Here is a 23,924-nt window from a genome sequence, read left to right as displayed (position 1 = left end):
GTACAACAAACTGCTCAATAAAGTCTGATTCCAATAAAATATCTAAAAACAAAATGTGTTTCCATAAAGTTGAGAGTGAGTAGAACAAAAGTAAATCATTTTTATGCCTGCTATTTAAAGTTTTTAAAAAAACATGTTTTTTGGGGCGTCACGTCACTGACCCAAATTGATTGTCATACAAATTATTGCAATCAATGATGTGTGTATTTGGCTTTGGACATTGGAACATTTAAATCAGACTTGCCTTTTAGGCTTTGTAAATAAAAGTTGCATAGAACATAAAAAGGTAAATGGTGCATTTATACAGCGCCACCTACTGCTCATCAGGAGCAACTGGGGGTTCAGAGTCTTGACTTAAATATACAAATAAATGACTGACAGTGACTGCGACCAATCATCAACATACATAATGGACTACGTCCAAAAATACAACAACCTCTTAACAGACACACGTCCATGAAGATGTCACATGACTCCTTACAGCAAGGGTCTTCAACAGGAGGTCTGGGACACGTAGGGGGTCCTCAGAGTTACTACAGGGGGTCCTCCAAATCTTTGTGTGATAGAAGCTTTTTTTTTCTCCTTTTTTATATTAATCACTTCTTGAACCCTAGCGTACATATTCTGATAACTTTAGCCAAAAATAGCAGATCTACAAGCTCACAACGCCTCGCGCTGCGAAAGAGCTTTGGTGTAGAAGAGAAAAAGAGCAGACTAAGTACAGAGCGAAAGGTCAAGTTTATTAAGTATTGACAGGTCAAGTGGTTAAATATCTGAAAACACAAATTGTCATGAAACCAAAACACACTGATGATTGTGCCGTCAAACAATGAAACTATATGGAATCTATGGGTTGTGGGGGTTCCTGCTTCATCTCTCTCTCAACTAAGGGGTCCTTGGCCTGAAAACGTTGAAGACCCCTGCCTTACAGGGTATTGTTTGGACAAGAAATTGATTTGCCAGTGGATGTTATGCTAAACATAAGCAACGTTGTCACGTGCAATATAAACATGGAATGCATTTTTAAAGGTGAGTGCAGTGACCACTTATCCATTGCATCATATGGGCGGTGGGGTTCATTTGGTGCAGACCTGCGCCTGCATTGTTAAGACATCTATAGAGACACACAGGAACCTACACATTCACACCCACAATTGAGACAGTGACACCACTTGGGGTAAGGGAGAACGGTGCACTGCAAGCCAGCCCATAGAAGTCACATTGCAATTAAACTGTAGTTAGCCTACTTTTAAAATAATCCTACATGAACTGAAGACAATATTGAAGTAAAAATATGTTTCCAAATGTATGGACTGTCTTAGTCAGTTGTCTTACCTTCTTGTTTTCTAAATAGATGAAGTGTTTAACATTTAATTTGATACTTGAATGTGTTAGCCATACAGAGCAGAGGGGAGACAGTAGACAGAGAACATGTCTAGAGCACCGCAGTGTGACATTACATTGCTTTGATAATGTAAACATATGTTTTCTCATGCCAATAAAGTTCTTTGAATTGAAATTGAACATTGATTCTATAGAGACACACGGACGCCTACACATTCCAGCCCACGATTGAGACGCCACCACTTTGGGTAAGGGAGAACTGTGTACTGCAGCTGCATCCTTATGAGACAGCCCCCCTACCCCCCATTTAGTTTGAGTCATATTTTTGTCATCTTATTTTATTTTAGTTTTAGTCGACTAAAATGTTATTTGGCGGCCATGATGGCATGCCTGATTTTATACTTGGTTGTGTGCTGAAAATAGCAGATCTACAAGCTCACAACCTGTCGCGCTGCGTCACGTTGTGAGCTTGTAGATCGGCTATTTTCAGAGAGCAACACCCGAGCGCAACCAAACATAAAATGACTTGTCTTTTAGTTCTACTGGATCTCTTCTCCACTAATAGTCCCTCCCTGACATTTTATGAAATTGACAATTCTATATTTAGTCTTAGTTTTAGTCATCATAGCTCAGTGTTTGTTTAAATTGTATTTAGTCAGTGAAAAAAGGAAGTCGACAGACATTTTTCATCATATTTTTAGTCTGTGAAATCAACACAACTTTAAGTACATTTTGATGCCAATACTTTTGCACTTTTACTTGGAATTCTGGACTTTTACTTTTATCAGAGTATTTCTATGTTGCAGTATTGACTGTACTGTAGACATGTAAAATATAAATATATACATAAACTATGTTGCTGTCTGCTGGAAACCTTGGATGTCCAAAATGCTTCCTGTGTTCAAACACACATCCATAACAACCATATTGGTTGATGTCAACTCATCAGAGACATTATCTGTCCTCACAAAGACACACTGAGGAGAGACCCCATAGCCTAAACCCAGGGTAGAGTGGTTCAGTGAATGTGGACTGGAAGGTGTAAATGTGTGTCAGTGAGTCCAAGGACACGTCATAGAAGGACAGAGTCCCAGCAGCATGGTCAACATACACTGCTACTCTGTTGGAGCCAGAGGGATCAACAGGGAGGGGAGTGGTCCTACTATTGTGAGAGACCCAGTAAAGGCTTCCCCGACAGTGCAGACTCCAGGACAGATCATTGTCCCCAAGTCTATGAGGACCCTTTCCTCTCCTGCTGATTCCTCTGTAAGCCACTCCTATATAAACCTGTCCACTCGTCTCTACCTCCCAGTAACAGCGTCCAGTCAGACCCTCTGTACACAGAACCTGATCACACTCATCATCAAATCTGTCCTGATGATCAGGGTATGACTGAAGCTCCCCCCCCCTTGTCCGAGTCACCTTCCTCTTGCTCTCAGACAGACAGAGTGTTCTGCTCGCTGTGTTTGGATCCAGTGTGAGACGATGGAAGTCTGATGAGAGAACAAGACAGGAAACATTACAAATATTTAATATTTAAAAAGTATTAAAATATTCACACAGAGAGAGAGAGAGAGAGAGAGAGAGAGAGAGAGAGAGAGAGAGAGAGAGAGAGAGAGAGAGAGAGAGAGAGAGAGAGAGAGAGAGAGAGATTGGTTTACAGTAACTGAGTACACAATAAGTTAATGTTGTGTAGTTAAAGTACTAATACCTGAGTATTTGTATTACTGGATACTTGTGACTTACACTACATTTCAAAGACACATATTGTACTTTTAACTCCACTACATTTGTAGGAAGAGAAAACATTTATTTATTATGAATTATTATGCCCTATGTAGTTTTTTTCAGTAAAAATAGCTTGTAGATCGGGTATTTTTATTATGATTGATAGGCTATTAGTGTTGATTTTGTCAACTAAAACTATGACGAAAAATGTTTGTCAACTTTTGTCACTGTGTGAAACTAAATAAAAACTAAACACATTTAAGATAATATGACTGAATTTACTGACAATTTTGTAAAAATAAATAAAAGTAGACTAAAATGTTAGGGAGGGACTAGTGGAGACGAGATCCAGTAGAACTAAAAGACAAGTCATTTTATGTTTGATTCTGCTCGGGTGTTGCGCTCTGAAAATAGCAGATCTACCAGTAAAGCAGGTTGCACAGTGCTGCGTTTTTCAGGCCGAATATCGGGGTGAATTTCGGAGCGCGTGAATAAAAAAATCAACCTCACGTTATGTCAGTCACGTTTGCACACTGACGCCCGTTTCGCGCACCACTCGGTCCCTTGCTCTCTCTATCTCTCTCTCTCTCCTTGCCCTGAAAAACGCATTTTGCAACGAAAAACGCAGCAGTGTGCAACCAGCTTAAGACTCCCTAATGGGGAGATAAGCGACCGTCAGGTCACATGTATACACCAGGGGCCGTGGAGTGGAGCAGTAGTTTGTAGATCGGCTACCTTAGACTATTTTCCCATATTTCTTTCCCAGCGGCGTGGGGGTCTGCGGGGTCCGCGAGGGTCCGCCGGGGTGCCCGAGTTACGGCCTTTTTATTGGGCTGCAGTGTCTGCTGCTAGGTGGCGGGGGTCTGCCGGTAGGTGGCGGGGGTCCGCCGGTAGGTGGGGGGGGGGTCCACAGGTAGGTGGTGGGGGTCTACAGGTAGGTGGCGGGGGTCCGCCGGTAGGTGGGGGGGGTCTACAGGTAGGTGGCGGGGGTCTACAGGTAGGTGGCGGGGGTCTACAGGTAGGTGGCGGGGGTCTGCCGGTAGGTGGCGGGGGTCCACAGGTAGGTGGCGGGGGTCTACAGGTAGGTGGCGGGGGTCTACAGGTAGGTGGCGGGGGTCTACAGGTAGGTGGTGGGGGTCCGCCGGTAGGTGGAGGGGGTCCACAGGTAGGTGGAGGGGGTCTACAGGTAGGTGGTGGGGGTCTACAGGTAGGTGGCGGGGGTCTACAGGTAGGTGGCGGGGGTCTACAGGTAGGTGGTGGGGGTCTACTGGTAGGTGGCGGCGGACGGCCCCGACTTAACGGCCAGAACAAGTGGAATACGTCCTAACAACAGGGCTCGGGCTGAATTTTTAAGCTCAAACACACACTCTCACACACACACACACACACACACACACACACACACACACACACACACACACCACCTAAGCTTGGAACAGCAGCATTTTGGTTTACACAGCAGTCTTTGACAGTGGGAATGTGGGATTAACCAACGCTACAATCTTTGACAAGGAGGCTATAGCACTGCAGCCGACATGAATGACACAAGTCACTGCCATGAATACTTTGGGATATTAATTTAAACCATATCCGTGCGCGTTCATTTGGTTACAAGCAATAATTCCCCATGGCCATGATCTCACAGGCTCGCCACATTAATGACAGATATCCTGGAAACTAAAGGTCATCTGAATGCAGTGGTTGCAGAATGAATGAGGGTCTAAGCATTGATGGATGAAGGCTGGCTGGTGTTGAGTGATCTCCAGGTGGCATAAATAAATCCACGGCGCCCACGGGGAAGATGGTGCGCTGTGGGCACAGGTGGAGCGTCGGGTTTCATCATTAACTCCAGCATGTACAGTAGCTACTGTATACATTGAGAGACCCCACGGTTATGTTTGGGCACGTTTGAGTGCTTAAACTATAGCAATCATGTACCGGTATTCCGCACTGGCTGGCCATCTCCCCGGTGGGCCGTGGACCCTCAAATAAATCATCCACAGTGTGCACTGGGCTGGGCACAGCCAGGTTTGGACCTTCAGGTTTTATCCTTAATAAAGGATTCACGTCACTATAAATTGGAGGCTCACAGTTCCCGAAAATGCTCTCGCATGCGTTCGTATCTATGCTTGTTCTGAGCCAGATCTGCAATAGACTGTTAGTGTTAAAGCACTTAATGTAGATTGCTTCCATATCGCTAGATTTTGATTGCTTGTCATTGTAACTTGGAAATAAAATCAGCGTACATGTCCATGATGTAGCTGGTTATATATTTTTATAAAATGTTATATTTTCACAGGATTATTTATTAGTGTGTTAGATATGCATTTCCGAGTGGATACATGTGTCCATTCTCTGTCAGATAGTAAGACAATGCTGCCCTGCATGTCTACAATGGAATAAGAGGTGTAAGATGAATCCTACACCACCTCTGAACTTGATGTGAGATTTGATCCCGCCCTACACCAACGTCAAAGTCACATTGAAATGATAAATGCAGAGACTTGCCTAAATGTCGGTGTACGCCAACATTTTGATCTGCACCACGTTGATAAATGAGGGCCAGTGTGTTTGGGGGACATTAAGCAGAATGTGTGGCAGAAAGAGGGTTGAACATTACAGAAGGTGTGTCAGGTAGAGGGAGTGTTTTGTTAACAAGCATCAGCTGGTGTGAAGGACCAGGCCAAGAGCAGAGAAACCTCCTGCATTCACTGGAAGCTCTACTGAAGAGCTTTCAGGACAGCATCCAGGGAGGGAGGGGCCAACAGAGGATAACACACTGTATACAAATACAGACAGACAGACAGACAGACAGACAGACAGACAGACAGACAGACAGACAGACAGACAGATACTCACATCTTGAGAGGAGTTGAGGATTAGGATTAGAATTCCAGAATTCTCCTCCATGTTTCACTCTGTAGGAAGTAGAACAACAATGCATCAATGTCTGACTGTCTAACACAACGTCTCCACTACCTGACACTACAGTGTTTCTGCTACTAGTGAAATGATGGGAATTTGCTAAAATTGTGGGAACTTGCAAAAGAAAAATATGTGTTTTGATTAAAAAAAGGTGATTGAAAAGGTGACTCACCCTTTTCTTACTAGGCTACTGTAGTATAACTTTATGAACGTGGCAAAGCTCAGTTTACAAGGAGTGCAATGAATGTTGCATCAAGTAGTATTCATTTAAATTGTCATTATTTGAATTTTAACGGAGCAGATAATATAGAGATTACGTTGTATTGAGCAAGGGAAGAGATTATATCTTCTGCCCTGCACAGAGTCGGTGCGCGCACACACACACACACACACACACACACACACACACACACGAGCACACACGCACGCATGTACGCACGCACGCACGCAAACACACACAGGAGCACTGTTTTTTTTCTCAGCAGTTTTGCTTCTGTGTGAACGTGAACAACGGGTGAGGTGATGACTTTATAAACTTTATGTGTAAAAATGCAGGGTTAATGAAATCATGCAAGCCCAGCTTATTTTGTGTATTTTGCCTGGATATTTTACTGCAACAGATTATACACATAAACATGAATCTTCAGCAGGTGTATGACTGTATAAATGGGGTGGGAGGAGGGGATTGTTGGGGCAGACTAGCACAATAGACGTTATGCCATTGGAACATGGAACAAGGGAATCACTGCACTAACCAACATGGACACAGTCCAAGTCTACTCACTGCAGAGACTCCAGTCCAGAGAAGTTCTTCAGTCCAGACACCGGCAACACGTTGAAGTTCAAGTCTAATTCTCTCAAATGAGAAGGATTAGATCTGAGAGCTGAGGCCAGAACTTCACAGCTTCTCTCTGACAACCAGCAGTGCATCAGTCTAAATGAGAAATAAAACACACAATGTTTGATTGTCTGCTATAAAATACATTATTCTGAGAACCTGCTTACAACCACCTATTAAAGGACCTGGTCTGGATGGACTGTCTGTGTTTTAGAGTAGAAAACCAGACGGAGTAACATGAACTAAATAATCTTTACTTAATCTCCCAACAGACAGGAAACAGCAACAGGTTGAAAACAGATGATCCAGCAAAGTGACTGAAAACAGAGTTTCTAAGTTCCAATACTTGATTCTGATTGGCTGGTTTCTGATTAAACCAGTGTCTAAATGACACAATAATCCACACCTTGAATCAGTTTATATCAAACCCAGGTGCGTTATTTCTTTCCACAGTGTTGTGAAGCTGAACTAGAGAAGGGAGCGCTTGATTTTCTCTCAAATCCTGCCGTGTGGGGCTTCTAAGCACCGCCCACAGACATAGGACGGTACTGAGTGCCTCTGGGCGGGGCTTGTAAAAACACCAAGCGGCCCCCCTATACCCCATTCTTATTGCAACAGGTGTTTCTGCAGCCTGGCCGGGAACTATCTTGTAGCTGGGAAGTGGGAACTACTTTCTTGTAGTTGGGAACTACTTTCTTGTAGCTGTGAACTACTTTCTTGTAGCTGGGAACTACTTTCTTGTAGCTGGGAACTACTTTCTTGCAGACCTTGTAGTGAATTATTAGTGAAATAGAACAGTTTTAGTTGGTACATGTCTATGATTTATCATGTTGACATATTGTAACGGTTTTAGAAAAGCAATAAGCCACGCGAGGCATGTGGTTACCTGTATTTTATAACGGCTGAGAGGGTTGGAGACACTCGGCTTCGCTTGTGTCTCACCACGCCTTTCAGACGTTATAAAATACTGGGTAACCACATGCCTCTTGTGGCTTATTGCTTCATTATACACATAAGACCTAACAGGTCAAAGGTCAATTGATGGACAGTTTAAGACAAGTGAAGCTGATAACTGCTGATCACAGACACAGGAAGGACATCTGCTGGAGAAAGAGACGATACAGACCAGTGGTGGAATGGAACTAAGTACATTTACTCAACTTCTGTACTTAAGTACAAGTTTACTTTACTTTATTTACTTTACTTGATTATGTCAACTTTGTATATTTTATACTTCTACTGCACTACATCTATAGAGGCAAACACTGTAATTTTTACTCATTAATTATTTGAAAACTTTAGTAACCATTTACTTCAGATCTGATTTAGATTATTGCAATATAAACCAGCTATTTTATCACCTATTATACACTTTTTTTTATTTCGACACATTTTGAAAACATAAAAAGGGGGCATTCTGCATAATGAGTATTTGGTAATAAAGTGTATTTATTACTTTTACTAGTAACAGAGCTGCATTGTGATATTGCCACTTGGATTGTTTTTACCCTGATACAGACAGACAGTCTTTGAGTGGTTTGAGTGAATTTAGTGAACATGTACATACTGTAGTTACTGTACCTCCTCATTATCCCAGTCAATGTGTGTTACTATGATATCAACATTATTCATGCCACAATATTCATATTATAATCACATGATAAATCACTGATGGAAATAATGATTGTAAATTAATCTCACCGTAGAGTCTCCAGTCTACAATGAGGACTTTTCAGTGCAGCACAGAGTAGATCCAGTAGATCCAGGTTGTCCAGGTCCAGGTGGTTGTAACTTAAGTCCAGGTGTCTCAGATGGGATGGATTAGAACTGAGAGCTGAAGACACAACTTCCATGTGTTCCTTCAGGAGGTTAGGACCAAAGCCAACAAGTCTGTAATTAGAGGTGGTCAATAAGACCACGTTCACACACACACACACACACACACACACACACACACACACACACACACACACACACACACACACACACACACACACACACACACACACACACACACACACGTCAAGTCCATTTATTTATAAAGCAGATTTAAAAACAACCAGGTTGACCAAAGTGCTGTACATCATGAGAACGCAGTAAAAACAAATACAATACAAAGCAAAAACAATCGAAACATTTGTAAACATTTAAAACCTTGTAAGAACAGCTATAAAAACAAAACATTTAAGATATAAAACAATGACAGATAAAAGGCACAGGGGGGGAGGGGTCTAGGGCTCAAATGCTAGGGTGAAGAGGTGTGTTTTAAGTCAGATGGAAGCAGGGCCGGCGCGTATAGGTGAACTAGTCAACTACCTAGAGCGACACTTCTGAGAGGCGCCGAAAATGTGTTGGGGAAAAGACAGAGGGAGAGGGAGAGAGCGAGAGCGAGCGAGCGAGGGAGGGAGGGAGGGAGGGAGAGAGCAAAGGGAAAAAAAGAAAAAAGAAAAGAAAAACTGACAGCGGCAGTGTTGGCCAACCCGGTGCATGCAGCTATTAAACAATGTGCCAATCACTTCACCTGAAGCCGCTTCGGGGGAGGGAGAGACGCCCACGTAATGCCCAAACAGCTGCCCTGCCCTGGTAAACACACACCCACTCAACTCAACCCGCCAAGTCTGAACTCAAGTAAACAGGAAGCACAGACAGGTAGTATAACTAGCAAATATGTAAAAAAGACTAACTATAAAGATTATTAGGCTGTGAGTACAAAAAGAGGCGGTGAAGGAGAAAGAATTACAAAAAACACCATTAAGTCCACCACCGTCAGAGAAGGGCACACAGAGTTAGAGGAATTAATTTACCCAAAACCAGGATGATTATACAAGAGGATTTTCAGAGGCTCATTACAGTAATGCCCGCTGTGTTCATTTCTGAAAGGTAAGGCCTGGCTGGCAGCTGCCCATTATTATTTGTTTTATTTGCTGTGGTTGATCAACTTGCTGACTGCTGCTGGCTGCACACAGTTTGTGTGTCATGTGCTTGTGTGTGGTTATATGCACAACGGCTGTGCTGAGCGCTGACTTAACCTTTGTGTGTTTAATGGAGAGAGATTGGACTTTTCTTATTTCATTTGAGGAGTTGGTTAATAGGCTATTAGTTTTTGTAAAAGATTACAACACTTATCAACCTGTGGTTTATGGACACAGTGCGTTTTAATTTGTGAAGCCGGCGGCTCCGAGAGAGCTTTACTAGAGCGCTGGATGGAAGGCTGTTCCAGAGAGCTGGGCCAGCCACAGAAAAAGCTCTGTCACCCTTTTGCCTTAGATTGGCTGTTGTAACTTTGAGGGTGTGTGTGTGTGTGTGTGTGTGCGCGTGCGTGCGTGCATGTGTGCGTGCGTGCGTGCGTGCGTGCGTGCGTGCGTGCGTGCGTGTGTGCGTGTGTGTGTGTGTGTGTGTGTGTGCGTGCGTATCACTGTTGATTTAACTATCATGTTTAGTTATAGTGTAGTGGTGTGAAGGTACAGTACATTGTTTCTGTTCTAAGTTTTCCATTCACATGACTACTAACCGAGCCTTTCTGCTGTTCCTCACAGCTGGGATGAGTCTGCCTCGGCCCTCCTCTGATGTGTTGTATTTGTCCAGGTCCAACTCCTCCAGAACATCCTCTGACATCTGCAGCATGTGGGCCAGAGCTGAACACTGGGTTGGAGACAGTTCTGTCTTTGATCTGTCCCCTGACTTCAGGTACTGTTGGATCTCCTGATGCACTGAGTGGTCGTTCATCTCCATCAAACAGTGGAAGATGTTGATACATCTGTCAGGAGAGGCATGGGGATCATCCATCTTCTTCAGGTTGTTGATGGCTCTCTGGATGCTCTCTGGACGGTTCTGTGTCTGACCCAGTAGACCTCCTAACAGACTCTGGTTGGACGGCAGTGAGAGACCATGAAGGAAGCGGAGAAACAGGTCCAGGTGACCATTCTTACTCTGTATGGCTTTACGGTTGGCTGAGTCCAGGAAGTCCTCCAAGGAGTCACTGGGGTAATCACGTCCATATATGTCACGTCCCAGGAATGTCTTCAGTACCTCCATGTTCTTCTGTGTGAAACAGTGGAACAGGTAGACTGCAGCCAGAAACTCCTGGATGATCAGATGAACAAAGCAGTAGACTGCTCTCTGGAAGAGCACGCCCTCTCTTTTGAAGATCTCTGTGCACACTCCTGAGTACAGCGAGGCGTCTTTCACATCCAGACCACACTCTTCCAGGTCTTCTTGGTAGAACATGATGCTGCCTTTCTCCAGATGTTCAAACGCCAGCCTGCCCAGCTTCAGAAGAACTTCCCTGTCCTTCTCTGTGAGCTGCTGTTGATTCTCTCTCTTTTTTCTGTTTCTTTTCTTGTTTCTTTTCTTCCCCCGATGAGGCTCATCATACTTCAGCTCCTTCCTCTTTGTCTGGACCAACAGGAAGTGGCAGCACATGGCAGTCAGGGTCGTGGGCAGCTGTCCTGTCTCGTCTGTCTTCACCATGTCCTCCAGAACGGTAGCGCTGATCCAACAGAAGACTGGGATGTGACACATGATGTGGAGGCTCTTTGACGTCTTCATGTGTGAGATGATTCTGCTGGCCAGCTCCTCATCACTGAATCTCTTCCTGAAGTACTCCTCCTTCTGGGGATCTGTGAACCCTCGTACTTCTGTCACCAGGTCAACATATGCAGGAGGGATCTGATTGGCTGCTGCAGGTCTGGTGGTTATCCAGATGAGAGCCAATGGGAGCAGATTCCCCTCGATGAGGTTTGTCAACAGCCCGTCCACTGATGATGTCACTGTGACATCAGAGATGGTGTCATTGTTGAAGTTGAAGGACAACCTGCTTTCATCCAAACCATCAAAGATGAAGCCAACCTTCCAGACAGCGAGCTGCTCTGCTGTGACCTTCTTCAACGTTGGATGGAAAACATGGATCAGTGAGAGAAGACTGTGCTGCTCATCTCTGACCAAGTTCAGCTCCCGGAATGAGAAGAGAACCAGGAGAATGACATCTTGATTTTCCAAACCCTTTGCCCAGTCCAGAGCGACCTTACGCACAGAGAAGGTTTTTCCAATGCCAGCGACTCCCTTGGTCAGAACTCTTCTGATTGGTGTCTCTCTGCCAAGGAGGAGGGGCTTAAAGATGTCACAGCAGTTGATTGGTTGGTCATGGAGGGTGTTCTTCTTGGAGAGCGTCTCAAGCTGGTAGACCTCATGTTGGTTATTAACCCCTTCACTCTCTCCCACTGTGATGTAGAGCGCTGTGAAGATGCTGCTGAGGGAGGGCACTTCAGTGACGTCTGTCACACGATCCAGACTGTTCAAAGTGATCTTATAAACCTTTAAATCCTCCTGCACACTGACACCTGCTATGAGAAGACAATGAAGACATTTTAAATATTCAGCTTCATTTATAACTTTACTTTCTTACAGATGTGTACTAGGGCTTTCACCGACTTTATTTTTTTATGAAGGCCTAGCAAACTAATTTCAATTAGATTATAGTTGTTTTATTTCTAACAACCATTACTAACGGAATATTATTATCCAGTCACACACATACACATCTTGCTGCATCTCCCTACCGAGGGTTAATAATCCCAAAGACAGTGTGGAGTTCTCCCAGAGTTCACCCAAAGTGCTGAAAGTCAGCGTCTGCACACAGCAGTGAGTTGTGAGACTAGTCCCAGTACAGAATATAGTTGTTTAACAGTATAACACCGTAGCGCGATCAAAGCAGCAGTGAGGACAGCCCAGTTCTTGCTACAACAGACCGACCGACGTTCCGCACGTTCGTTTGATTAGAAGTAATTAAAAGACAGAGGAGTGTTTGTGTTGTGTAGCGAGCTAGCCTACTAAAGCCTAGCCTGGCTAGCCGACCATGCAAATGGATATATGTGCTTTGTTTACGAGAGACAGCAGCTATTGGTGAGTCCAAGCATGGGTTTCTATTACTGTAGCAGCTAAAATGGATGTGGCGATTGTGAAATGCTGGTCTTGTTATGTTGCACTAACTTGCACACGTGTGGTTTGTGTGTATTCGTTGTCATGGTAACTTGGCTGCTGTGAAAAGCTGTGCCACAGCGCTCTTTATTATGACATAATATGTTACGACTAGTCGACTACCAGTGGCTTCAACTAGTCGATCTGTAAAAAATACTTGAAGTGGAAGCCCTAATGTGTACACACATTAGTGTTACATGTCTCTGTTAGAATAAATAAAATAAAATAAAAAATAGAAAAGAAAAGAAATGCCAGGAAAATAATATTGCGCGATAATTTTGAAAATGTCTTCTATCATCTAAATATTTCTAAATATTAAAGTAATTAACATGGAATTCTAATTAGTCTAAATTGTGTCCAGTCTTACTGTGTCCACTGCTGGTGTGACTGGGTGTCTTCAGTCTACGTCTGGTCCTGAAGATCTTTCCACACTGGGGACAGTCATGGTGTCCTGTTGGAGCAGACTGCTCCCAGTATGAGGTGATGCACTGTCTGCAGAACCAGTGTCCACAGCTGCTAGAGACTGGATCTGTCAGAACCTCCTCACACACTGAACACCTGGACGCCTGCTCTGTCACAACACACACCCTCTTCCTCTTCCTGTGGAGGAGAAGAATTATTTATTATGAGGATAGAAGGATATTTATTTATATGATTTATTATGACTATAGACCTGGTGGATAGAAGGATATTTATTTATATTATTTATTATGATTATAGTCCTGGTGCATAGAAGGTATTTGTGGGCTTGATGAAAGGCAAGACCAGTATGTTATATCAAGTTTATTCTCCTCAAAAAAATGACCGACAGAGATCAGTGATCTTACTGTGTGTGTGGAGGTCCAGGTTCATTACTGAAGTCTGGAGGATGCATTTTAGACCAGTCACTCTTCATAGACACACAGCTGGGTGTTGGAGACTCTGCTCTGTGGTGGACAGACAAAAACACACATATTATTACCAGTAGACAACCACTGAACAGTAAGATACTTCCATCTTTGCTTCATGCTTAGGAGAAACGCTATTTCATCTTTGTGTGGGTGGATGAGTGTTTGGAGCACAAAAAAAGTCTGCCCTGATCTCAGGGCCGGCTCTTGGCATAAGCAACATAAGTGGTCACTTAGAGCCACAACCACTAAGGGGGCCACATCACAGGGAGAAGATTGCAACGCGTTTTGAGCTTGTAGATCAGCTATTTTTCACTATATGCATTGCGGCCCTCTGGAGTGAATGTGAAGTGGCCCTCTCGACATGTGGCCTTCACTTAATGCGGCCAATATCGGAATACTGATATATTATTGATTTCAGCTGTTACAATTCTAAACATGCAAACATGACCTGCTTTAATTACTTCTGTCTATAGTATAGTGGTAGCTTAATGACTAGTGCTATAATCTTTTTTGTCCAATGTATTTGCTTTTTATGAAGTTAACATATAAATGTATTTTAAATTAAATAATAATGTTACTTTTCAGGATTCCAATAAAAAAATTGCTAAAAAGAATACAGGATTCCAATTGAAAATAGCAGATCATCGCAATGCTTGTAGATCTATTTTTTTTACAATATGCATTGTGGCCCTCTAGAGTGATTGTGAAATATAGTGGCCCTCTCCATCATCAAAGTTGCCCACTCCTGCCCTATCCAAAAACTACTTATTATTTTAATATGCAATCAAATTAAGATCTCACACAAAACAGATTTGAAAATGTACAGTTAAAGTTGCAATTTGAGACCAAAAGAACACAGGATAAAGGTTTGTGATGTTTTGTATGAATCTGATTTAAATGAATTGTTGTTTTTCTTGTTACAACATTACACTCATGTTTTTGGACAAATGAAACAGTGTCTAGAAATAGATATGCATTATAATAGTTATATTTTGGTTTTGAAATGTTTTTCATTAGAGAATACATGTTTCGTTTTAATAGCTTTTAACTAAACTGAGAGAAGGATCTAATAATGGTTTTACCTCTATTGTAAACTGTATTGTGTGTTATAGGTAGAACTGTCTGAGTGTCTATGACTCTGTGCCAAAATGCAGATTTCTATGCATTTCAGGGGGTTTGACCCCCACCAAAACCCCAATTTTTATGTATCCCGTATTTGAATCTCTGGGAGTTGGCAACCCTATTTGTGTGTAGTAGATACATGTTTGAGTGCTAACAACAGACACCACATGTTCTACTAGATAGAAGAATACCTTATTATTTATAACTTTGGTTTTAGCAATTCAAAGACCGTTAATAAGTGTGCATGTCCGTCAGTGGGGGGCCACCTAAAATAATCTTGCTTAGGGCCACCTGAACCCTAGAACCGGCCCTGCCTGATCTCAGTCAGCAGCATGTGGCTGCTGTGTCGCAGCGTTGTCAGCGAGGCACAGAACGAGAACATGCATGTGGATCGCAGGGCGTCACAAGGGGGAAGGACAGGGGGGAGTGGGACTGAGTTACTAGGGCCCAAGGTGGAGGGGCCTTAATTATTAAGGCACTTGGTGCCGCGCTGTGAGCTTGTATATCTGCTATTTTTTCAATAGTTAAAGCACAAAATAACGTGTAATAATGTGTTCCCATCTAAATGGGTTAAACCCCATCCCCCTATGAAGAACATTCATGGGGGCCCTGCAGTGAATCCTTGTACCCAGGGCCCAGAATTTGGTGCGACACCCCTGCCAACAGGAGCGGAAGCGGAGGACGATCCTCGATCGCTCCAAGCTGTTCTGGCGCATTTTAAAACTACTTATCAACAGTCACAATTAACCGTTAGTGTTTACTGGTAAATGTGGCTTTCCCTACTACTGTGATATTCTGAATAGGCCCATCACGTTCTGATAATATATTTTTCATGAAAAAAAAAAAGAACCTATTAATTTAGAACTTTGATTGCCAACATAACAAACGGAGGTTTGAACCTACGAACGTTCGGTTACAGCCCTGGCAGTTACAAGACATTGTTTGTGTTGTTCCAGTTGAAGTTCACAGAGATCAGTGTTTCACTATAATGTGTGTATTTGGTATTTTCTTACAATCCATATCTGTAACCAAACACTTTCCAGTTGAACTTCACAGATATACGTAGGTGATCTTACCTTGTGTGTGGAGGTCCAGGTTCACTGAAGTCTGGAGGATGATGTTTAGAGAGGTCACTCTTCATAGACACACAGCTGGGTGTTGGAGACTCTGCTCTGTGGTCAACACTTCTGGAATCACAACAATATTCATACAATGATCATTGTGAAGTCAATGTGTTCATGATCATTTGTTGGCCCATTACAGAACAATAACATCTCAATTATTTCACTCACTGTAAATTGTACAACAAAAAAGTATTTTGAAAATAGCCGATCTACAAGCCCACAGCACCTCACATCTCAAGGCGTTGTGAGCTTGTAGATCTTCTATGTTCACTCTATCTATGGAACGGAGTGAAACTAAATTGAATGCCTCAACTACTACATTCCAAGTCAGGGTGTGGGGGTCCCTGTTTCAAATAGAGCTGTCCTCGACTCAGGATTTATCAAGTGGACTCGAGTCGCGGGGCTTATTCCGACGCGTAGACAAATCGTTTATGTAAAAAAAGTAAAAAAGTGGAAAAAAAAAGACTGTATCAAGTACATATAGTATAAGTATCTTTTACCAATTATAGCGGGTTTAAATGGTACCGGATATGCAGCTCAGTAAATTAAAGGTGAATTGATTCCAGTGAATGACGGAGGACGATATCACAATGAATTAAAAAAATGTTATCACGATAAACGATAACATCGCATATCATCCCATCCCTACTGTCCACATCTGTGAGCAGATACAACACATTGTTTGTGTTGTTCCACAGAAGATCAGTGTTTCACTATAATGTGTGTATTTGGTATTTTCTTACAGTCCATATCTGTAACCAAACACTTTCCAGTTGAACTTCACAGATATACGTAGGTGATCTTACCTTGTGTGTGGAGGTCCAGGTTCACTGAAGTCTGGAGGATGATGTTTAGAGCGGTCACTCTTCATAGACCCACAGCTGGGTGTTGGAGACTCTGCTCTGTGGTCAACACTTCTGGAATCACAACAATATTCATACAATGATCGTGAAGTTAATGTGTTCATGATCATTTGTTGTCCCAATACAGAACAATAACATAGCACAACATCTCAGGGTTTATCTCCTGTACATTGTTGTATAGTTGAACTTCATGTAAACAAAGGAACACGACACAATGATTACTGAATGAATGTCAACATGAATGAAATAAAATCATATAAACAAAGTAACACACAGTCAGTCTGTATATTGAACACATTGTGAATTGGACAATTCTTTCACAAACAGCACACATAGTACCTTGAATTCTATAGATTAGTGGTTCTCAACCTGTGGGTCGGGACCCCCAGGAGGGTCCCCATATAATTTTTGGGGGGTCGCCAAATGACAGTGACAATTTAAGTAACCTTTTTCATAAAAAATTCCAAAAAAAGTTGAAAAAGTTGAAAAAAAAGAACCCTTTATTACTCCATCAAAAGTAATCAAACTATAAAAAAGTAAGGTGGACAATTCTCTTGAATGCAGCCTTCAGTTATCGTATGGAAAGGGGAAATTTGCATTTATTTTACCATAGTAAAAAAAATGCATTCATGGTCTGAAGAGGGCACTTGGATAAAAGGGCAGGGGCTCAAGCCCCCTTTTGTCTATGTGTGCACGTGCCTGGCACAGCCACATCACATTAGACTTTTTATTTCAATCCCACCGTTTCTTTGCAAAAACACATTTATTTTAGGAAACATTTGTATTCTTGTTTCTCCAAGTTTTATTGTTTTTAGTGTGTAAATAGGGCACTTTATTATGGGGAAAAATAGTATGGTGTAGTTTCCTTTTTTAAATCTCTAAAATAGCTTATTTTTTAACACATGTCCTTAATGGTTAACGGTTAATTAACCGATAGGGCCTTACGGTTATCGGTTAAGAAAAATTCTCCATTTGGTCATCCCTAGTATATTGTATAGTGTTATAGTGTGTATTGTATAATAGGAGGATTGACATACTGTGTGTGTGGAGGTCCAGGTTCACTGAAGTCTGGAGGATGATGTTTAGAGCGGTCACTCTTCATAGACACACAGCTGGGTGTTGGAGACTCTGCTCTGTGGTCAACACTTCTGGAATCACAACAATATTCATACAATGATCATTGTGAAGTCAATGTGTTCATGATCATTTGTTGGCCCATTACAGAACAATAACAATGCACAACATCTCAATTCTTTCACTCACAAAATAGCCGATCTACAAGCTCACATCTCACATCTCAAGGCGTTTGCCCTCCTGGCCCCCAAGTTGTGGAATAAACTCCCTGTCGCACTTAGAACAACGGACTCACTCGCTAGCTTTCGCCGTGGACTGAAGACTCACCTTTTCAGACTCCACCTAAACCCTTAGCACTACAGAAAAAGAATCAATGAATACATGAAGCTAGTTAGCATTTGTTTTTGTTTTTTAGGTTTTTTCAGAACTTTGATTATATTGTGTTTTTTCTAGATAGATATCCATTTGCATTTGTTATATTGTTGATGATGTACTGACATATTATCTTGTTTATTATTGTGATGTTATCTGCTTATTGTAAGTCGCTTTGGATTAAAAGCGTCTGCTAAATGCCTAAACTGTAAACTGTTGTGAGCTTGTAGATCTTCTATGTTCACTCTATTTATCTATGGAACGGAGTGAAATTAAATTGAATGCCTCAACTACTACATTCCAAGTCAGGGTGTGGGGGTCCCTGTTTGAAATATGATTATTGTGGGGGTCAAGGGCTGAAAAGGTTGAGAACCACTGCTATGAATACAGCTTGAACGTGGAGGATACTGTTATTAGACTCTGTGTCTTGTTTTTTATCCATGATTCGCACATTATTTTGTTATTACTTTATGGCGTTGTGTATAACATATATGTGTGTATTGTATAATAGGAGGATTGACATACTGTGTGTGTGAAGGTCCATGTTCACTGAAGACAGGAGGTATTCCCATAGACCAGTCACTCTTCATAGACACACAGCTGGGTGTTGGAGACTCTGCTCTGTGGTCAACACTTCTGGAATCACAACAATATTAACTCATTGTGTGCCATTCACGAGTATTCTCGTGATATATTAGCGCATCCCACAGTGCCAATCACGAGAATACTCGTGATTTAAAAAAAAAAAAAAAAAAAAAAAAAACTTTTTTTTTAAAAAAATTTTAAAAAAAATTTTTTTTTGGACCCCATCAAATCTAGTGAACATGATTTCAATCGCGATTTTGCATGTTCCACCCCCATACAACCCCCATACAACTCAGGTAGCAGACCTCCAAGCTCACAACAGTGTAAAACACAACGGCTATTATCTCAAGAATGCCTGAACGGATTTCCAATCGTTTTTTTTTGTTTGAAAGCTGTGAACAAACTGCACAAATCCACCCCAATGCAATCCAGGATTGCATTGGATTTTTTAGAGCTCATTCTTCTCTGTTTTTTTCCCATGCATGAGGTGTGCAAGGGTTAATCATGGCTAAGTTGACGAAAATAAGGCTTTTAAAATGCTTGGTAGCCAATAGCTAACTTCAAGCTAACTTCATCCTCTTCCTGTACATGCACAAAGGAAAGTGTTCAGGCAAGTCATGGCTGCAGGGCTTCTGCATATACCAGCATATCTCTATGGGAAAGTCTCTAGCACTCTGGACACCCTCTAGTGGTGAAAGGGTGGCATTAAATGAGTTAATTCAATTCAAAAAAAATATTCAGATATTTTTATTTATTTACTCATTTACTTATTTATTTACACTATATTTATGGCGATTGATGAATCAGGCCCATTGTGCAGCGGTTGAAAAAGTACTCACATTTTGTACCCAAAGTATCAATACTGCAATGTAGATGTACTCAGTTAGGGTGCCCTCACACCAAAATACCTAGAGTGGAATCCGCCAATGCATTTCAATGAGAATGGAGCGTTTTTTGCAGAAATCCTCTACTGGCAAAAAAACGCTCCATTCTCATTGATACGCATTGGCGGATTCCACTCTAGGTATTTTGGTGTGAGGGCACCCTTAGAAGTAAAAGTTCGGAATTCAAAATGTACTTGAGTAAAAGTACGAAAGTATTGGCATCAAAATATACTTAAAGTACCAAAAGTAAAAGTACAAAATGTTTGAAAATAGCAGATCTACAAGCTCACAGCGCATCGCGATGCAAACGAGTAATGCAACACGTAAATCGGATATTTTCAAATACCAAAGGAATAAAATAGGGCGACAGTGTTATATTTTATTTTATTATTATACGTTTTATAATACTATAATTTATATCTGCGAGGTAACTAGTAACTAAAGTTGTCAAATAATTGTAGTGGAGTAGAAATACAACATTTGGATCCGAGATGTAGCAGTGGAGTAGAAGTAAAAGTACTGTAAACTGGAAATACCCATAAATTACTGTAGTTAAGTAAATGTACTTAGTTACTTTACACCACTGCCATTGTGTGTATATGGTACAGGAGGATTGTCTTACTTTAAGCGTGGAGGTCCAGGTTCATCTTTAGACCCACAGCTGGCTGTTGGAGACTCTGCTCTGTGGATGAGATGTTTGTCTCTTCCCTCCTCCTCCTCTCTCTCCACACACTCACTCATCTTTGGTCTTTATTTAACCTGTCAAGGTTAGCAGAACATAGTAAATGATTAATGAATGAATGTACAAAACACACATACACACACACACACACACACACACACACACACACACACACACACACACACACACACACACACACACACACACACACTGCGACGTGCTGTGAGCTTGGAGGTCGGCTATTTTCGGAGCTCGATACCACACTGAACTAAGCATAATCAAGTGAATACTGAAGATGTGGCGTAACAGCATGGATTTCTACACAGAGAGGGCAATTCTTTCAACATAAGATGCTGCATTCAAGTTCAGGAGAGTTGGGACAAGGCAATTCTCTTGAATGCTGCCTTCAGGCATGGCATGGAAAGAGGGCAAATTTGTATTTCTTTCACCATAGTAAAAACTGCATACATGGTCTGGAGAGGGCACTTTTTTTTACAGAGGACACACACACACACACACACACACACACACACACACACACACACACACACACACACACACACACACACACACACACACACACACACACACACACACACACACACACACACACACACACACACACAGAGCAGCCGCTAGGGTTGCGCAAGTGGTGCGGTTGCAAAGGCCTCGCACCTGGACGCCTTTTTTTTAGTTTAGTTGCCGACAACACATTTCTAGAACGGTGACAGTAATATTTTCAATATCATTCTGTATTATCAATATGCCATTGACATAGGATGATATGTTGAAATATTAACTGTGAGCTGCTATGAGGCAACAATATCACCATCATAATGATGAAACTACAGTAGATGAACAACAATATCACCATCATAATGATGAGACTACAGTAGATGAACAACAATATCACCATCATAATGATGAGACTACAGTAGATGAACAACAATATCACCATCATAATGATGAGACTACAGTAGATGAACAACAATATCACCATCATAATGATGAGACTACAGTAGATGAACAACAATATCACCATCATAATGATGAGACTACAGTAGATGAACAACAATATCACCATCATAATGCTGAGACTACAGTAGATGAACAACAATATCACCATCATAATGATGAGACTACAGTAGATGAACAACAATATCACCATCATAATGATGAGACTACAGTAGATGCAGATGCATGCAGTAGCTCTTGTCAACCAACAGGTGTCCTACTGCACCACAGAATTGAAATATCACAATAGAAGAACAGGGAGACACTCATGTTCCAACAGAACAAGGTAGACCTTTGAATATCATGTTAATAATACTATTGATTAACATTCTTTACCCTGGTTAAAATAATGTTTCATTCACTAAACCAAGTCATGGACTGCTGGCAGCTTTGAGATGTCAGCTAGCTCAACAGTTCCTTTGTATTAAAATATTTAAAATATACAGTACATATTTTTCTTGATTGGATTAAAATTATTTTTATTCTAAAACTTTTAATTGTAACATTGCTTACTACATTCACAAACACTAAATACTCAAAAGGAAACCAACCAAACCACACCACACCCTTAAAACAACTTCTCCCTCCTCTTATATTCAAGCAGAGCAGACCATAGAAACTGGGATCAAGTCTATCTGCATGTTACACATCTGGTCTGCAACGGAAACGCTCTGTGTTTGCATGTGTGCTCCATTCCACTAGCAGTGTGTGTGTGTGTGTGTGTGTGTGTGTGTGTGTGTGTGTGTGTGTGTGTGTGTGTGTGTGTGTGTGTGTGTGTGTGTGTGTGCACAAATAACAGGATACAGTAGGCGGGCTCTAGACCGGATGACACTGTTAACTCACAATGAAAACCAAGAGGTTTCAGCCGAGTGGGAAAAGGCCGTCGAGTACAAAGCTGACGCGGCAGGTTTACCGTCTTAAAATATCATAAATAATGATACCAAATGCATGTGTCACATGGTTAAATAATCAACATAATTATGTAATAATGTTCTGCTCTGTCTAAATAAGTATTTTGTTGTTGACATCAATCACAAGATTCATAACCAGATTAACCACAGAGAACAAGTACAGACAGGCAGACTAGACAACAGGGAGTGGTAGCTTTAGTAGAAACCAGAAGCATAAAGTAGCCTATAAACTGTTCCTGTGAGAACCAAGTGGTTCTAGTAGTGAATATTAAAACAACAACACCTACTTTACGTTAGCTTTTGGTCCTTATTGTGTTTTGTTTTGTCTTCCTCACATGTTGTCCTCACTGTCAAGTTCACAGTTGTTGTCGTGTCTCAAAATGGCTCCCTGAGATACGCTGTGCACTTTCATTTCCTTATAATGTGACTTTGACCCGCCTCTACAGCTCTAGGGCTACAGTCAGTTAGATCAGTGGTTCTCAACCTGCGGGTCGGGACCCCCAAATTATTTGGGGGGGTCCCCAGGCGTTTAGCTAAATGTTAACATTGTTTTCTCTCTCAACAGTTAACAGACCAACATACATCATAACTTATAATGTATGTTGGTCTTATAATTTATAAGTGTATCTCACATTTATAAAGTGACAATTTAAAGACTTTAAAGACCTTTTTAGTACCTCTGGTCAAACATTGGTCAAATGGTCAAATATTAGAGGCAGGCATTGTGAAAATAGCAGATCTACATGCTCACAGAGCATGTAGATCTGCTGGTAACACTTTACTATAAGGTACAAAGTAATACACTTAGTTAATGCTTAACACTTTATTACTGATTAACTAATAGATCGGTTAATCATGAATTAATCATGAGAAATCATCAAGTAATGTTGGAATAGCTATTACTTAACTAACTTAATCTATCAGTAGTTAAGACTAAGTTAGTTAATAGTTAGTTAACATCAACCATATTATGGATGGTTTGTAGATCTGTTTTTTCTGGTCCAATATGGGAGACCCCTGGAAGTTTTAGACCAACCAGTATCACCGGGTCAACGCACCAATCCTACCCGCCTATGAAGCACTCATCCTGGGCATAGAATTGACCAGAAATAAACAGATCTACAAACCACCCATAATATGGTTGATGTTAACTAACTATTAACTAATATAGTCTTAACTACTGATAGATTACGTTAGTTAAGACAAGTAATAGCTATTCCAACATTACTTGATGATTTCTCATGATTAATTCATGATTAACCGATCCATTAGTTAATCAGTAATAAAGTGTTAGTTAAGCATTAACTAAGTGTATTACTTTGTACCTTATAGTAAAGTGTTACCACTAAGGGTAATGCCAACTGCCAACTCCTATAATTCCAAGTGCTTGTGCAGGGGAGGGGGGTCCCCAGTTCAAATATGATTATTTGGGGGGTTGCTGCCTGAAAAGTTTGAGAACCACTGAATTAGATGATATCATGTCATCTATTCTACACAGAGGAACCAACACATAATAGTCAGGGAACGAGGTGGGCAAATCCCACATGTCTCATACAGTCATACTCTCATTCCAACCCCCAAGTTATTATGTT

At 41.5% G+C, this 23,924-nt stretch overlaps 1 protein-coding gene across 1 annotated transcript in view; it reads right to left on the bottom strand.

Moving 5' to 3' along the window:
• Window positions 1-1,076: 1,076 nt before the first annotated feature.
• LOC308290186 (protein NLRC3-like) overlaps window positions 1,077-23,924 on the bottom strand; it is a gene marked incomplete at both ends in the record, with an annotated part of 31,873 nt that continues 9,025 nt past the window's right edge. The window contains 4 exons of the mRNA XM_080731961.1: window positions 1,077-1,114; window positions 8,580-8,725; window positions 10,347-12,108; window positions 13,218-13,411. Of these exons, the coding sequence (XP_080588087.1) occupies window positions 1,077-1,114; window positions 8,580-8,725; window positions 10,347-12,108; window positions 13,218-13,411 (2,140 nt within the window). The remainder of the gene's footprint in view (window positions 1,115-8,579; window positions 8,726-10,346; window positions 12,109-13,217; window positions 13,412-23,924) is intronic.

Source organism: Nannobrachium achirus (assembly GCF_963921795.1).
Source record: "Nannobrachium achirus genome assembly, chromosome: 1".
NCBI classification, from domain to species: domain Eukaryota; kingdom Metazoa; phylum Chordata; class Actinopteri; order Myctophiformes; family Myctophidae; genus Nannobrachium; species Nannobrachium achirus.
This window is presented reverse-complemented; position numbering and strand designations above follow the sequence as displayed.